At 40.0% G+C, this 18,572-nt stretch overlaps 1 protein-coding gene across 2 annotated transcripts in view; it reads left to right on the top strand.

Moving 5' to 3' along the window:
- The first annotated feature begins 7,880 nt into the window (after nt 1-7,880).
- Nucleotides 7,881-18,572, top strand: part of prex1 (phosphatidylinositol-3,4,5-trisphosphate-dependent Rac exchange factor 1) — a 230,090-nt gene continuing 219,398 nt past the window's right edge. For both annotated transcript variants that reach the window (XM_070896114.1, XM_070896113.1), the window contains exon 1: nt 7,881-8,471. In XM_070896114.1, the coding sequence (XP_070752215.1) occupies nt 8,331-8,471 (141 nt within the window). In that variant the 5' untranslated portion in view covers nt 7,881-8,330. The remainder of the gene's footprint in view (nt 8,472-18,572) is intronic.

Genomic DNA, 18,572 nt, shown 5'->3' with positions numbered 1-18,572 from the left:
ATTTTATATTGTATTGATGAAGATTGTAATTAAAACTGTAATAGTAAATCTCCTGGATTGAATTAAATTTTGTAAATTCTTACATACATACATATGTACGCATATATACATATGCAGATCCAAAACACGCTGATCTTTGTTATAACCGTGCATCAATTGTGGATCTCATTTGCTTGTAGCATTTGAAGTTGTTGTCTACCGAGTCAATTAGCTTATGCTCTTTTCACGTTTGCCAAACCTTAGCCCATTCGCTTAACCTATCTAAATCTCTTTGCAGCCTCTCTGTGTCCTCTACACAACCCGCTTTCCCACTAATCTTTGTGTCATCTGCAAATTTTGTTACACTACACTTTGTCCCCTCTTCCAGGTTATCTATGCATATTGTAAACAGTTGTGGCCCCAGCACCGATCCCTGTGGCACACCACTAACCACCGATTTCCAACCCGAAAAGGACCCATTTATCCTGACTCTCTGCTTTCTGTTAGCCAGCCAATTCTCAATCCATGCTAATACATTTCCTCTGACTCCGCGTACCTTTATCTTCTGCAGTAACCTTTTGTGTGGCACCTTATCGAATGCCTTTTGGAAATCTAAATACACCACATCCATCGGTACACCTCTATCCACCATGCTCGTTATATCCTTAAAGAATTCCAGTAAATTAGTTAAACATGATTTCCCCTTCATGAATCCATGTTGCGTCTGCTTGATTGCACTATTCCTATCTAGATGTCCCGCTATTTCTTCCTTAATGATAGCTTCAAGCATTTTCCCCACTACAGATGTTAAACTAACCGGCCTATAGTTACCTGCCTTTTGTCTGCCCCCTTTTTTAAACAGAGGCGTTACATTAGCTGCTTTCCAATCCGATGGTACCTCCCCAGAGTCAAGAGAATTTTGGTAGATTATAACGAATGCATCTGCTATAACTTCTGCCATCTCTTTTAATACCCTGGGATGCATTTCATCAGGACCACGGGACTTGTCTACCTTGAGTCCCATTAGCCTGTCCAGCACTACCTCCCTAGTGATTGTGATTGTCTCAAGGTCCTCCCTTCCCACATTCCCATGACCAGCAATTTTTGGCATGGTTTTTGTGTCTTCCACTGTGAAGACCGAAGCAAAATAATTGTTTAAGGTCTCAGCCATTTCCACATTTCCCATTATTAAATCCCTCTTCTCATCTTCTAAGGGATCAACATTTACTTTAGTCACTCTCTTCCGTTTTATATATCGGCAAAAGCTTTTACTATCTGTTTTTATGTTTTGCGCAAGTTTACTTTCGTAATCTATCTTTCCTTTCTTTATTGCTTTCTTAGTCATTCTTTGCTGTTGTTTAAAATTTTCCCAATCTTCTAGTTTCCCACTAACCTTGGCCACCTTATATGCATTGGTTTTTAATTTGATACACTCCTTTATTTCTTTGGTTATCCAAGGGAAGGTTATCCCTTCTCTTACCGCCCTTCTTTTTCACTGGAATATATTTTTGTTGAGCACTATGAAAGAGCTCCTTAAAAGTCCTCCATTGTTCCTCAATTGTGCCACCGTTTAGTCTATGTTCCCAGTCTACTTTAGCCAATTCTGCCTTCATCCCACTGTAGTCCACTTTGTTTAAGCATGGTACGCTCATTTGAGACACTACTTCCTCACCCTCAATCTGTATTACAAATTCAACCATACTGTGATCACTCATTCCGAGAGGATCTTTTACTAGGAGATTGTTTATTATTCCTGTCTCATTACACAGGACCAGATCTAAGATAGCTTGCTTCCTTGTAGGTTCTGTAACATACTGTTCTAAGAAACAATCCCGTATGCATTCTATGAATTCCTCCTCCAGGCTACCCCGTGTGATTTGATTTGACCAATCGATATGTAGGTTAAAATCCCCCATGATTACTGCCATTCCTTTTTCACATGCCTCCATTATTCCCTTGATTATTGTCCGCCCCACCGTGAAGTTATTATTTGGGGGCCTATAAACTATGCCCACCAGTGACTTTTTCCCCTTACTATCTCTAATCTCCACCCACAGTGATTCAGCATTTTGTTCATTCGAGCCAATATCATCTCTCACAACTGCCTTGATATCATCCTTTATTAACAGAGCTACCCCACCTCCTTTCCCTTCTTGTCTATCCTTCCAAATTGTCAGATACCCCTGTATGTTTAATTCCCAGTCTTGGCCACCTTGCAACCACGTTTCTGTGATGGCCACCAAATCATACCCATTTGTAATGATTTGTGCCGTCAACTCATTTACTTTTTTTCGAATGCTGCGTGCGTTTAGGTAAAGTGTTTTAATACTAGTTTTTAAACCATGATTTTTCGTTTTGACCCCTCCTGCAGCCCCTTTATATTCATACATATTGTCCCTTCCTATCATCTTGTCGGTAATATGCACCCTTCTGATCTAATAAGCTCAATAGGCTCAATTGTGCTTTGAAGGTCAGCCAGATGCGCAAGCGGAGGCCGCACAGGAGGAGAAGGATACAACCGAGCCAGAGGAGGAGGAGGATGAAGAAATGGAGGAAGTCACAGAGGGGGATGAACCTGCGGCCACTGTGGAAGTTGCTATTGCCATTGCCCGCTGCATGCCGCGTCATCTCGGTACTGGGGGACCAAAACGGGCAGGTGGGGTCCAGGATCTAGAGGGAAATGTGACCGCAGGTAGGGAGGGGGCTGTTATTGTTGTTTTTCTTGTTTTTCTTGTTGTTTTTCTTGTTACTGTTGCTGTTGGAGGGGTTGAGGGTGGGGGCTGGGTGGGGGCGATTGGTGTTTAAAATTGAAAATTGTTAATAATAAAATTTTGTTGAATCTTACAATTGTTGTGCATTATCTTTTAATAATGTAAGCAAAGTTAAGTTAAAACATTAATACAACTGTTGTACATTTAAATATAAATATAAGTACAATTTTGAGTGGATCTATCAGTAAAAGGATGTTAAAAACCCCTTGTTTTAGCAGCCTTCTCCCTTCCTCCGACATTCAAAATGGTGTCCGTAGTGCCATGTTCTGTGAGGAAGGCCAGGAAAAAGCAAGCAACTATTCTCCAGCGATGTTCTCGGCGAGCTATCAGCCGGTGCTGTGCTGGTGCTGTGCCGAAAGTTGGCTGGGCGATGTGCAGGCAATCACCTGAGCGTTCAGCTCGGCGCGATGTGAGCTGAAAGTCAGGGGGATAATTTTTCGGCCTGAATTTCCACTTTTTTGTCAAAATGGATGATGAAAGGCCGTTTTGGGCGATATATGGGCGATATATGGGCGATGTGAAGTGGAAAGTCTAGCCCATAAGATCTTGCACTTTCTGATCTTGATTGAAAAGCAGCCAATGATTTTGCTTTGCTGAAACACCTCCTTCAACTGCCAACATCAATGTCTTGGTTTTTCCTCAAAAATGGCAACCAATTTCTGCTGCCAGCAACAGACAAGAACTAATAGGAAGTCACATTACAAGATATATTTGAAACATAACGTGTAAGTACATGTTTATTTCAGAAGCAGACTGAATTTGCATGAGAGAAGCATGAGATATGACTGTTTAAAACAGGAGAATTTTTTTTGATTCATTCATGGGATGGAAGCGTTACTGGCAAGGGCATAATTTATTGCCCATCCCTAATTGCCACCTTCTTGAACCAGTGGAGTCCAGTGCTGTTCGGGAGGGAGTTCCAGGATTGAAATAATTGCAGAGGGGCAGCAAAGCAGACGACTGCAATTGCAGAAGAATAAAATATGGAAACTACACAAAGGATGATGGTGAGATTGAGAGGAAGAAATGTGGTCATGGAGAGATTGAGGACAGAGATAGAGTTTGGAGAAATGCATCAAGGAAAAGAAACGAGAATAAAAAAATTACAAAAGGAAGAAATGAAAGAAAAATCATCCATTTTCAGAATATATTTTTATAAATACTAAACTTTGTTTGAAGATGCTAATCATTAAAAATAAACACATTACAAACCATAAAATAAAACTATTGAACATGATAAAGTTCCACACAAAAGGCTATTAGTTTAGCTCAATGTTGTGGGGATCAGGGTAAATCTTGGGTCTGGATAAGAAATTGGCTGAAGGGTAGAAAAGAATGGGTACTTGTTTGAGGAGTTTCATCAAGGCAGGAGTAAGCGGTGAGTGGAGTGCCCGGGGATTGATGTTTAGAACTTGCAGCAGGAACCTAATGCAAATTGTTCACATTTTCAGATAATATTAGGAGGAGCAGTGGAGTCAGAGGAAGCAGCTCAGAAATTACAGAATGAGATGGACAAAAAATATTATTGGGCAGAACAATGGCAGATGAAATGCAATACAAACAAATGTAAAGTCCTGCACATAGGACGGAAAAATGGACAACATATCTGCTGTTTGAATGGTGTTAAAATAGTTCAGGATGAAATTGTGATACCTCAGAATCTTAGTAGATTTGATGCTCAAAATATCCAACTGCTGCAGAGCAGCAATCAACGAGCCAATAGAATATTGAACTATCTAGCCAAAACAGTAGAGGACAAGTCGGAGGAAGTTATCATTACGCTCTGTATAGTGCTCTGATCACACCAGACTTGAATACTGTGTCCAGTTCTTTATTTTATTTGTTCATGAGAGTGGGTAACACTGGCTTATTTATTGCCCATCCCTGGCAGCCCTGAGAAGGTTGTACATTTTCCCCTTGAATTGCTGAAGTCCTTGTGCTAATGGTGCTCTCATGATACAGAGTTCCAGGATTTTAACTCACTGACAATGAAGGAATGGTAATACATGTTCAAGTCAGGACAATGTGCAATTTGGAGGGAACATTGAAGGTTGATGGTGTTTGCAAGCTCTTGCTCATCTTGTCCTTCACGGTGGTATTGGTCACTAGGCTGAGAGGCGCTGCTGAAGTAAGCATGGCCACCGAGACACAAAGGAGATATTTCAGTACTGGAGGCACTGTAAAGAAAAGCAACAAGTGTATCCTGATTCTTAGAGGTCTAAATTATTACATAGTATATATAGCAGAGAAACAGGCCATTCAGCCCAACCAATCCATGCCGGCGTTTATGCCCCACTCTAGCCTATGAGGAAAGCCTGCAGAAACTTGGACGTTTCACTTATGAAAGGAAGCATCTAAAAGGTAATCTTACAGAGATAATTAAGATCATAAATGACACGGAAAAGATAAATCCATAAAATTACTTAAAATTAAAATGCAAGAATCGGACAAGGGGCACAGGCTCAAACTAATAAAAAGATAATTTAACATGGACATCAGGGAGTTCTTTTTCATACGAAGAGTAAACAAAATGTGAAATGGACTTCTAGATAGAATTGTGGAAATGGAAATCCTGCAATCATTTAAGAACCAATTGGATGTTTCAACGGGGCAATTTTAGAATCATTCTGTGTGAATGAACCAAATGGCCTTTCTGATCTGTAGTTGTTGTGAGCTGGTGAGGTAACATTTCAGAGTCATTGAATAATTTTTTTGTAAAAAAGGAAAATTTTATGCTGGTTTACTTATTGGAGTGTTAGTAGTACAATGTCTTAACAGTTGTTGCAGGAGGTATTTCTAATGGAGGTGGGTTCCATGTTATTTTAAAGTTCATTTTATTCTGTGGTCGAAGTAATTTTCGGGTGTGTATTGCTCTTGTTCTTGAATGATTCATAAAATGGAAACTAAGGATGCTAACATATTACAGATACCAGTTTGAAACTGCTGAGAATGATATCGCACTTGGAGACCTGAGTTATATTGCCAAGTATGTACCCATCCCCAACCATAGAAAATGGAGTGCCTGTGTCGAGAATTTCACTTGCTCATACCACACGTTGTTAAATTTTGAATCTTAGCAGCGAGCTGACCTGTTGGCTCTCCAGTAATATTTAAAAGATTGGAAACATGACTGAACAGTTGGACTGCAGCCAGTATGAAGCTGAAGTGATACAAGATTATCTCCTGGAGGTTTTCTCACTCTGCCTCACTTTGGATTCTGCGTACTTAGCACCAAATTACATTATACGGTTGGCATCGATATGAAGCAGAAACACTGATGCAAACTGTGCAATTTAACTGGCCTAAAAGCATTTGAGCAGATGGTGCTTGAACCTGGAAAATTAACACTGGGTTCAGAAATGATCCGCCATAAATGCACCATGAATATTCCATTTACACACTTCCAGCTATAGATTGGTAGCACCCTGGACTAAACCGGTTAAACAGGCACAAAAGCAAAATATTGTGGCTGCTGGAATCTGGAAAAAAAAACAGAAAATGCTGGAAATCTCAGCAGGTCAGGCAACATCTGTGAAGAGGAAGCAGTTAAACAGGCTTTGACTTTGTGCTCTAACCCTCATTCACCCAACCAACCTGAGTAGTCCAGTTGGTTGCAGTGTCAGATGAAATTGTGCAGGCGCTCAAGCTGAACGGGTTATCCCAAAGCTAAATACAGATGAGGGAATCCACTTTGCCCATCTGGATCATTATTACAAAGAACTTCTGGTCCCTCCATTGACTGCTTATGCAGAGCCCAAGGTTGAAGCCCCCTTATCATTGCTTGAAGTAGTTCTCCATTTTTGGCTGCACTTTCCCCTAGATGCTCATCTTTGGTCACCTGGTGCACAGACCCAGCAGATATTTCATCAGAGGCACCCTCTCAAATTTAGAAGGGTGCTTGCAGAATATCTGGTGGCATTCGGTACGTTGGTGCCACCACTCTAGCCTTTCTAAAATAGGGCATCTGATTCGCTGTTCAATGACTCCAGAGGTTTTGTATCCATGACCCTACCCAAAAGATCACCCCAGCTACCAGTTACTCTTTGGATGGAAACATGCTTTCTCACATCAATCTTGAACTTGCCCTTTACCGACTTGTGCCTATATCCCTTTTCCTACAGTCATGGTGCGACTGAAATGCTATTCCGCTTAGTATCTTACACATCTCTCTAAGAATCCTCTCATTTGCTACCTTGCGAGGCTGGAGTCTTAAGTTTTTTCTAAGCTGTTCTCATAACTCATTAATTTGACATTCGGATCAGTTTCAGTCACGTTATTTCACCAGAGGGTGGGGGGGGGGGGGAATTGTACGTGTGTCCAAATCCTATGCAGTTCGAAGTTAAACAACCTATTTTACTTAAATGTACTTAATTTTCACAATCTTCTGGCAATATAGGTTTTCTTCACAGCTGGGGATTGTACAGATTTTAGGCAAGTCAGTCAATGAGATCGGTCGACAAAATGCATCTGTAAAGATCGCCCTCTAGAGTAGCAGGGACATAGTCTTACGAATATTAATTATTTGTGTTTCTGAGTTTCTTCCTATGTTTTACCTACGCCATGATAAAATTTAAAAACCTCCACTTTATATTAATGCACACTTCCTCGTTGACAAAGAAGGATCGTGTTGTTACAGAACAGAGCAGCAGATTTATAGACAACATGAAGTCTAAAAGTAAGGGACCATCTCAAACATTACAATTTTCAGAGTTATTCAGAATTATTTTAACTTTAAAATAAAACTTCAACTGGTAAAACTTTATCTTACATTAGATTAGATTTACTGCAAAAGTTAGTTTAGTTATTTAAACCAGCCTTGCACTGGCAGCTTTGGACTTGAACTCATCCAGCTCCATAAAAAGTTTGACCGTATACGACAGGGTCTTTTGTTCTTGATATGAAAATCTCCTGCTTTGAATTTGTCAAAAGTAGAAAATAATGTGCTATTTAAAAAACTGAAGCTTTTAGATGTTGACGCGTTCTCGTTTTAACTAAGTTGCTTTCGGGACCCTCACTGCATGATTCGGCTTGAGTTTGAAATGAGATTTTGGAGACGCTCCCTTCACTCGGTTTCCTGACCATGTGCCTGTTGTCTCATTGGTAAAAAGCGGAATTCGGCTCGACGGTAGCGTTTGCTGCAGATTTCGGCAATTTGTAGTCCGTCAGTTCCATTCTCTCTCTGGGATTGTGTTATGGTGCTTGTTTTTGGCTTTCTTCCGCCAGCTGAAAGCAAGTTGGGCGGAAGTTTGAGAACAAATGTGCAATAACTCATCAGTTTCATGTTGAGTGACTTCTAACGGAGTGCAGTTGGGACTTCTCAAAAGAGCAGTAAAACCGAGCCCTGCTGCCTTCAGATCTCTTGCAGTGTTATTGAACAGAACAGAACGGAATAGGAAAGCCAGCTCAATCAGCCCAGCACTTTCCATATGGTCAGAACCCGATTACAAAATGCGAATGGATCTGAACCAAACTGATTCACAAGTTTTTTAAAGAAGCCGCCAGTTGTGCAACGGGAGAAAGCTGCATTCTCGGTTTTTTCTCCTTTTGAACAGTCTTGTTTACTTCTAATAGCACAGGAACATGGATGAAGAAAGTCACCAAGAAAATGGAGTGGAGAGTGGAAAGGACACGGATCGCCAGCTTCGGTTACGAGTTTGTGTGATGAATGAGATTTTAAAAACGGAGAGGGACTACGTGGGCTCCTTGAAATTTCTAAAGTCTGTAAGTTTTTTTTTGGATCCCGCTGTTCTCCAGTCTCTGTGTAGTTGTCTTGCTTTAGTAACTCAAGGTGGGCGCACCGACATAATGTTAGCCCCAACTTCATTTCAGATGGCCAGGGCTTTGTCATTCTCGTTCAATTACTAACCTATTAACTCCTAAATTGCTGCAATCGTTGTCATTTGAAACTCCGTGTCAAGAGTCAAACTTTCTTTTCAGGCCGATGTGCGTGCTGCTGGGATCAACATAACTGTAAGATACTTCATTAAAAAGGACTTCGACAGTGCAATTTGGGGAAGTGGCGCTTCAAGTTCCTGCAGTCTGGTTAATTTTAGATCAGGGGAGATGCACCAATTCAGCCAGTGAGCTCAGACAGAATGAGGAATCGATCCATCGGCCAGCTGGAAGCCTCTTGAAATCAAAATTAATAATGGACGTGCAATGAATGTACATCTTTAAATAGGGTTAGCTAACAAAAGCCCAAGACTTTGCGGAGTTGGGCTTTTGGAAGCTAACCCTATTAGCTTAGTTGCATTTCAGTTTAGCAAAACATTTACTAAACTGAAATACAACTTTTGTATCTTCCACCTTTTTAAAAAAAAAATTCAATATAACCACTCACTTCACATTTTTCTACTGGATTATTGTGGGATAGCCATTCCGAAATCGGTTTGCTGTGTCCTTATTCTGGTGCAGTAATGAAGCCTACTTGTTATTATGTGGTTTCCTGTTGAGGGAGAGCGACATCTATTAGAAGGTTCGTTTGCTGCGATAAGGCGTACTGGGGGCTGCAAGGTGTGCCATATGGTTTGTGTAAAGTTAAATGCGCGCTCTCCAGACACAATGAGGTTAAAGGGAAAGGCGCTGTAAATCAGTCTCAGTCCTTCCTGATTGAACATCTGAGCATTTGGCCGCAGCCCCTCGAGCAGTCTCTTGGGACCTAAATCAACCTGAGTCCATTTGCAGCATCTCTGACTGAACAACCCGACAGCACAACCAACATCAGATCTGCAATACTGATCATCTATTATATAATATATATATTTTTATATATGGGTAAAACTAGGTTAAGGTTTCATTTAGAATCTGATTTGTAATGGATGTGAGGGAGCATCTGGTGAGCGTTTGCCTCTCCCTTGGCTCTCTTCTTTCCTTTTCCCCCTCCATCAGTTCGCTAAGCGGAGTGGATTTCATAGTGCATTGCCCCGCTAATGGTTGGCTGTCAAGCATGGATGATATTTATACCAAATTCCTAAAAGCTGCTCTAAGGGAAGTGTTGGAAGTGGGGTTGGGGAGCTGATCTTTGAGATCAGTGTTGGGAATTGCCAACTTACTTTGGAGCTATCCAGGATGCACGAGTTAATGCAATTGTTTTGTTGGAGTAGGCAGGTGAATGGTAGATTTTGTGAGGTGTTTACTCCAGCTCGAAGACACTTTGGTGTAAGTGTAGTTAGAAGGTTCAAATGGAAATTACAAAATGCTTCAGTACAGCGGGACCTGGGGGTCCTTGTGCATGAAACACAGTTAGTCTGCAGGTACAGCACTAATCAGGAAGGCAAATGGAATGTTGGCCTTTATTGCAAGAGGATGGAGTATAAAAGCAGATAAGTCCTGCTACAACTGTACAGGGTATTGGTGAGACCACACCTAGAGCACTGCATACAGTTTTTGGTCTTCTTTAAGGAGGGATATACTTGCATTGGAGGCAGTTCAGAGAAGGTTCACTATGCTGATTCCTGAGATGAAGGGGTTGACTTATGACAAAAGGTTGGGCCTATACTCATTGGAGTTTAGAAGAATGAGAGGTGATCTTATTGAAACATACAAGATACTGAGGGGGCTTGACAGGATAGATGCAGAGAGGATGTTTCCACTCGTGGGGGAATCTAGAACTAGGGAGTATAGTTTCAGAATAAGGGGTCGTCCATTTTAAACTGAGATGAAGAGGAATTTCTTCTCTGAGGGTCGTAAATCTGTGGAATTCTCTGCCCCAGAGAGTTGTGGCGGCTGAGTCATTGAATAAACTTAAGGTGGAGATAGACTGATTTTTGAGTGATAAGGGTTATGGGGAGCAGGCAGGGAAGTTCAGCCATGATCTTAGCGAATGGTGGAGAAGGCCCGAGAGGACAAATGGCCTACTCCTGCTTCTATTGTTCTCATTGAAACTATTACTGAAAGAAATTAAGCCAGATTGGCTAGTTTCACCGTTTGTTTGCTATCTTCATAAATTATATTTTCCAAGTGCCCATTCCCAGTATTTCTGAAGGAACTGCATTGTTTTTGTTGCAGGTGTTGTGTTTGTGGATTGACCTGGGATCAGGTATACTCTACTGACTCTTGAACAGTGAACTTAATGGTGGGATATTGTGCCAGGTGCAAAAATGCCATCGTTTGGCTTTTCACTATTCAAGTGGGAATTTTGAAGGTATCGACTGGAAGACACAAGGGACGTCTGTCCCAATTGTTGATGCATCAATACCGGAGATTCTGGTAGATGTCGCCAGCAGCTCAGACAGAGTTCTTTGCAAGTCCACTGATGAGCGATCCAAGGTGCATTGAGTTTTCTGTCATTTTTCAGTAACCACAAAGTCCTAATGCAGGCTAAGCTTGTAGTATATAAGGTATGTCCAAATAGTTGTACTTAATATTTTAGAAGTTGAAGGTATGCAATCAAAGGGTTCCATGTGGCAAGTGCTGAGACCAAGCTGTGAGGTGAATTTCGGGTTTAAAAATTGGCAGTTGTTGCAGCACGAGTGGGCTCTGGCCGACATGAGACTCACTTCATACCCTAGAGGGGGAGTTACCTTCACAGTGGACGCACCACTTTGTCAAAACTTCTTGTACAAGAACTTGCATTAAACAGTTGGGTATAAGTAGCCTAGTACCTAGCATTGTATGTGGATGCCTGGAACATCAAAGTGGCTGTGTGTCAGTGTCTTGCATCAGTCTTTGAAGGCACATCTCTGTCATGCAGCTGATGAGGAAATTCTAAGCCTTGGCACAAGAGCTGCTGGTAGGTGTTACTTATAGGCTGGTTCTAAAATGATTGCCTTTGCTTCTAACTCCAGGGTTTTATGTGTACCATGACTGGATTGCAGAGGTAAGCAGTTGTTGCCTCATGTGTTAAATTGGTGGAATCATGTGTGTATTTATGGTGTGTTTGGGCAGAGGGTGATGTGCACTTTGAGAATTTCTTGGAATTTACTGTCTTTCAAATGGAGCACTGAGCCTCGAGCTCAGTGGTTGTCCAATGATCAACTAGTGACTTTCCTCTGGAGGGTGGGGGATGGGTAGGGTTCGCTCTTTGCTATCATGTTCACCTGTAATACAGCGCACCTGCTGATGAACAATTGGAACTGAGCCAAGCCTCTGTGGTCATCTGAGCCACGAAGGTTGGCATTTGTCCCGTGTACTGTTAATGTAGCTTATTAATAGGACATAGAGGGGTAGATCTGTCATAGGAAGCTGGAATTTTTCCCACTCTGCTCCAAATAACCCTCTGTGCTGTACCTGGTAGAATGGTCCTAGCTGGACATGTAGCTTTGTGCTGGTAAGCCATGTGCTTTTAGGTGGTTAAACTTCCAGTATGAAAGTACACTTTTCAGGATTCCCAATCCTTGGCTATTGTCAACCTTTGTCCAAATTCCCTAGAGCTGGCTAAGTGTGTGTGTGTTCCATATTGACAAACAGAAATTTTACTTGTGTGAATTTCTCAGTTTGGTTTGGAGACTCTTAAACATAGTGAGAAGTTTTTGAGTGGGTCAGATTCCTGGCTGGGGAAAAGAAGGTGGTACTTTACATTTGACACTCCATCCTCCTTAACCTCTGCTTTCAGTCCAGTGTGTTGGAGCCTAGAATCTTGTGGCTGATTTAATTTAAAATGGGAAAATATGGTTTATTTTACTTGTATAAATGAAGCCATTGATAGTGCAGCACTTAGCTTCCAGTGTGCATTTTACAGAAAGGCTGCAGGGGGAAGTTTGCACATTATAAATTTGTTAAAATGGAGTCCTGGGTTGAAGACTGTTAAAGTTAGAAAATGTGCTGTCCAGAAGGCAAAAATAGTTTTTTTTTGCCTTGGCATTTGGAAAGTAATTTTGGGTATTGTATTAGCATTGTTAAAATGAGTTTTTAGAGTCAGTTGGTCAGATTGGAAAATGTGACTGGATTGTAGTGCAAACCAAAACAACAGAAACCCACAACGCCCATGTGTAGAAGTTTTAAACTTGACTTATAAACTGTAATTGATCGGTTCCCAGACACCCTCTTAAATGCCAAGGCTGGTAAAGGAAGGCTTCAGTATCGGATTGTGGGCCACTTGACTTTTCTCGGGACGATATGAGAAAAATGACATGGGTACATGTTTGAGATTTATTGGTGGCCAATAATTGTTTGACCTATTATATATTCTCAAATAATGTAATTGTACAATGGTGGCATATGTTGGTTGTGTTTAAAATGCAGTGCTTTCTTAAATACATAATTGGTTTGTGCTGGTGAAGTATTTTTCAAGTTACTTGTATCCTTACAACCTCTGGGACGTCTTCTGGCATTTTATGAAGCAGAGTTGTGATACTAAATAAAATTTCCAGCACTCAATAAGAGATCTTTGTGTTTTTTCACATTTTGTGAGCCTTGATATGGTTGGTCACCTTCATGTTTAACTGTGTTCATTCAAAGGGTCTGATCCGCATCTGTTTAACTCTTTGAGTAAAGCTTTTTCTATGGAATAAAAGCATGCCAAAAAGCCCTCCTTTTCACAGTCGAGTGATCAATAATTCCTCCTTTAATTAAATCAATAACTTGTCAAATTACACCGACTGATCCACTTGCCTGTCTTTGCTGTTGAAGATTTGAATTTCTCTGTTTTTGTGCTTTTGGTTCCTTGGTTTTAAATATCAATTGATTTTTTTTTAAAAGGCTTGACCATGTGCATTATTAATGCATTTTGAAATAATTAAGAAGATATTGACCTCTGGCTAAGTTATCTTTGGCTCCCAGTGAGTGGTTACCAACTGTACCAAATGCAACATGAATGAATATCTATGTATGCTTTTTTAAAAAATGATTTGACACTAGTTTTAAACTTTTTGTTTTGAGCTTCAAAAGCTTGCTGCGGGCTCTTTGCAAATTGTTTAACCTGTGTATTATCAGCATTAACATTTGATGACGTCCATTAAGCCCCATGACTTGGTGAGTAAACGCACTGTATGATACTGTACTCAGCCATACCAGTCATGAAGGTTTAATTTTCAATCCATATTTTGTACTGTATGATATTGCAAAAGATATCACCTGAGGCACATCCTCAGTACACTGGGATGGGGCTGGAGGGAGATTGATATGGATTCCTGCTCCCATTTAATATTTAACCCTGTGCTGGAGATGCATCTGTGGGACATTGGTTCATGATAAGGCTCAGTTTGGTTGTGATGTTAAAATAGCCATCCAGCACTTGGTATCCAGGTTCTTGAAGAATGGCCATTTGGGTGAGGTATTGGGTGCTGGTACTGTTCTTGCATCACTGCCTTCAGGAGAGAAATGCGAAGGCCAGAAAATTGGAAGGGAAAATTTAGCAAAGGTTTCTAAGAGGTAGATATGTTCAGTTTTGATCTTAAAAGCTGCATATTTCTCTCTTTCTAACTTTATTTTATTATTCTTTGACTTTTAATTCAACCCCTTGTCAGTTTTAAACATTTTTTTGCTTCATGTGCTTTTTTGAAGGGTGTTAACATGCTCAAAGCTGTAAAGCTCCACAAGCAGATTTTGTAGTCTTGATTTTGAAAGTTAAATCAAAAGCTGTTTTGAACCTCACTACTGTGTATGCTTACAAATGTCACTTGTCATCTGGTTCTCATTCCTTCAACGAGAATTCATGATAAATGGGGAGTATTGCCACGTTTTTAGATTGTACCATAGGGAGCAATATTGATTGCATATGACTATTGTACATTTTCAAACAAAATCTAACACTTGGCCTTTTTTAAAAAAAAAATGAGGATACAGGAGTTTGCCTGGCTGCGAAAGCTATCATGTAGTGCTATCCTTTACTACTCTGGCATTGTTTCTTGCATGTTACAATTATCGTTCCTTTTTATATATATGTAAGCGAGTGGTTCACTTCAGAGAATTGGGATCGATTTGTGTGATGTATCCGTTTCTCCATACGGCTAGCGTTTGTAATCTATAAGGGTTTGTCTAACTGATGCATACTATCATGTAATATTCATAGATTTAACCTTGACTAATTTAAAGTGCAGTTGCCCAAGTCATGAGTATGCTAGCTAGCTCTGCTTTGTTTACTGGTACAGGGCTATATACTTTGATAGAAAGTATGCCTGTTCTTGGACACAGTGGTTTCAGCATTGGGGTGGCTGGTGGGTAATCCTGCCATGGTAAATTGTATTTAAATTAACTGGCTGCCTTTTTAATAAATTCATACACCTCAAGAGACTGCTGAGTCTGTGATTGGTCTTCTATACATGGAAAATTTGCCTATTCATTTGAAAATAAGATAAATACTAGACACAGTTCATGTACGTCATAAATAAAATTGTGCATGGATTGATTGAGTAATGGTGCAACAAATCCTGATATTCCCATGTTTTTCAAATACAGGCACTCCTTGTCATTGTTGGTACAAAATATCTAGCCATGATTTTAGTCTTTGAGCTCTTGATGTTGTGCGCCATTGGCCTATGTCACTCCAGAAGTCCGATTTAATCATTTAAAATAGCCCAGCTTATATACAAGTGTCGTTTTGATGCTGGATATAGAGTTTCAATGTTGTAGTAGGTTGCGATAACAAAGTTCGCATTCATTAATAAAAACTGCCTGGTTGTGTGAGTCAAAGTACAAAGACATGGTTTGTTTGCAACTGCTGAAATTGGTGTCAGAAGAACACTAATATATTTAAAAACTTGTCAAAACTATAATCTTGAATTGTAATGTTTCTGTGAATAATTAGGGAAGGAAAACTCCAAATTTAACATACAAGTTGATTAACAATATTCGTACAACTGCTATTTCAAGCCGATGTGCCATTTTATGCTTGATGCATGCATTTATATTCCTTGAAAATGAAAGGACACATTTTTCAAGTGTAAAAGGCCAATTGCATATCAAACATGCAGCAGTCTGAGGTGTATATACGTTTCTGAAATTGGTGACACAATTTTTCTAATGAAGTGATATATGTGCAATTTAACTACTTGTGCATATGCTTCAGAATTTGTCCTGTTTATGTAAACAATTAGTTTAATAAAGATCACTTTTTGCCTGGTCAAGTTGCATTAACATTAATAAACATTAACTTGGAAATGCAAACTTCACATGCATAAACTGTTGCTTTGTATTTACCTTCATGTGTTTGTCAAATCGCCTTAGTTATTTTTGATGGGATATTACTCTGCCTGGAGCTTACTGACCAGTTTGGTGATGAGAAACATGCCATTTCTCAATGCGACATGTCAAACTTTTTACATTGACCACAATTTTCCTGGAAAAGGTGATTTGGTAAAGTTATTACTTTTGGATGGGAGAAGACCTTTTTGGATGATCTGTGATTTGTCACCACCATATGTATCTGCAAACAGATGAAAAAGGTTTGCCAGACATATATTCTTTTCACAAAGACATCGTCACTTTAAGTTTCCTTCAGTAGGAGGAAAGCGTGCATCCAGTTTTAACTGTTCAAAACTCCAGTCATGAATAAATACTTCATTTTCTGGTATTTGCCAAGGAACACTGTTGGCTATTGGAGTGAAAAGGGGGAAGTTTGCTGTCATTCACACACACCATGGAGCAACTGGGCCTTTGTCCGACTCTGCTGGGCTCTTGGACAATAGGGTTTTTATTCCATTTCATGCCAAAGAGCAGACAGGCTTCTTTGACAAGAGATGAGTTTCATTAATGAGCCAAAAATGGACTCAGTTAAAATAATGAGTTTATTGGTAGTGCATTTTCTGAGTAACTGGTTTTGTTGAACAGATTTAAGTTTTGTACATGCCTGTAAACAAGATGGCAACTACTGCTTGTATGAAAACAAAACATTTCTTTTGATCAGCTGTTCTGTACAATGTTGTAGATCATAAGAGCTCTCCTGTGATTCATTGCTTAGTTACCAGATTTACTTTAGTAATGAGTTTATATTGTGTGGAGAAAAATGAATTATTCTGGAAACTGTACATCAAGAATACTTCCAAGGGGATTTATGTGAGAAAGACCCTGTATTATTCCCAGTTGTTCCATACACTCTTTGAGACATGCACTGACTTTGCGTGCATGAATTGAAGAGTTGATCAACAACGCCCTGTATTATAGGAAGGCTGTGGCATGAAGAGTGGCATCGATCACAGTTTTGATTGGTTTTAACCATGTTTTTTTTTGGTCAGACTTAAATTTGTCTAATTTCTTCTTTAAACTGATTGCAATAAGTTGAATAGTTAATATTTCCCACTGCACTATTTTGAAGAGCAGCAAAGTTATCCCCGGTGCCCGGGTCAATATTTATCCCTCAATCAACATAACAAAAACAGCTTATCTGGTCATTATCACATAGCAATTTTTGGGAGCTTGCTATGCACAAATTGGCTGCCATGTTGCCAACATTGCAACAGTGACTACACTACAAAAAGTACTTCATTGGGTGTAAAGCGCTTTGAGACGTCCAGTAGTCGTGAAAAGTGCTATAGAAACGCAAATCTTTTAATGCTTTGGAATGAAAGCAGTACAGATTTAATCCTGCATATGTATAAAATCCAGGATGAAGAGCATTAAGAAAATATTAGTTGTGAAGCTTGCAGTTTACCATTATGACTATTGTATTGGAATTATTTAAAAATGTAGTCCCTTGCATTGTAGCACGTGTCATTTGAAATGCACGATTCCAAATCTTTTGATTAAATCCTTCCTGCTGGAGGTTTAAGCTGGATTTCACTTCTTAAGATGAGAATTCTTTCTTTCGTTTGAGATGTGAACGGTATCAAGTACGGGTATAGTATTGGATGCTCAGGCCTTATTGGTCACTGTACTATTGGAAATTCTACATTTTTGCTTCTTGTGGCCGCCCTAATTTCTGCTTGCTGTGCGCTTTGCCTTTGGCTGTAGAAATAGAATGGCTGTCCGAATGCAAAATTAATGCCGTTATGCCAGCAATACTGACATTTTTAAAGTAAGGTTCTGATAATGGATTCAATCCATCATGCTAATGGCAATTCTGGGTAAATGAGTTGCTAGCATTGCCAGTAAACAGCCTTTTAAAATTCAGCGGTTTGTGTCAAGAGTAGATGTTAAGCCAAGCAAAATTGATTCCAATTTCCAAACAAGAAATGTTGAAGTGGTGGTGAAGGAGAATCTTGAGTTGAAGGGCTTAAAAACAAGTCATGCCAATCTGGGGGACTAACAAAATCTGACGAACCACTTCAACAACAACAACAACAATTGTAATTATATAGCTCCTTTTTAATGTAGCAAAATGTCTCCAGGTACTTACCGAGCGATATCAATAAAAACATTTTTGACATGAGCCACTGAAGGCGATATCAGGACAGATGACCAAAAGTTTGGTCAAAGAGGTATATTTTAAGGCGGGAGAGTGGTACTAGCTGAGGTCCTCTTATTGAGAGTTGGTAAGGGCTCGATGGGCCGAATGGCTGCCTTCCATGCTGTAATCATTCTATGATTCTAAGAAGTGTCTTAAAGGAAACGAGTGGTGGAGAAGCTTAAAGAGGAAATTCCAGAGCTTGAGGCCAATGCAGCTGAAAGCACAGCTGCCAATGGTGGAATGCACAAGAGGTCAGAATTGGAAAAGCATAGAGATCTCAAAGGCATAGGTTTGGAGGAGGTTATTGAGATGGGGAGGGGACGCGGCCATAGAGGGATTTGAAAATGAGGATGAGGATTTTAAATTTGAGGCAGAGGGGTGATGGATGAATGCGACTTGGAATGAGTTAAGATGTAGACAGCAGAGTTTTGGATGAGCACATGTTTATGCTTCAAAAATGTTCACACAATCCAAAAAAGCTGACTCTGCAAAAAGTGTCTTCAAGACTTAAACGAGGAATTTATTGAAAGTGCAGAGGGGCATCAGTTTTTCATAACTTA

Source organism: Pristiophorus japonicus, chromosome 12 (genome assembly GCF_044704955.1).
Source record: "Pristiophorus japonicus isolate sPriJap1 chromosome 12, sPriJap1.hap1, whole genome shotgun sequence".
Classification (NCBI taxonomy): domain Eukaryota; kingdom Metazoa; phylum Chordata; class Chondrichthyes; family Pristiophoridae; genus Pristiophorus; species Pristiophorus japonicus.
The sequence above is the reverse complement of the archived record's forward strand: the minus strand, read 5'-3'. Positions and strand labels throughout refer to the sequence as shown.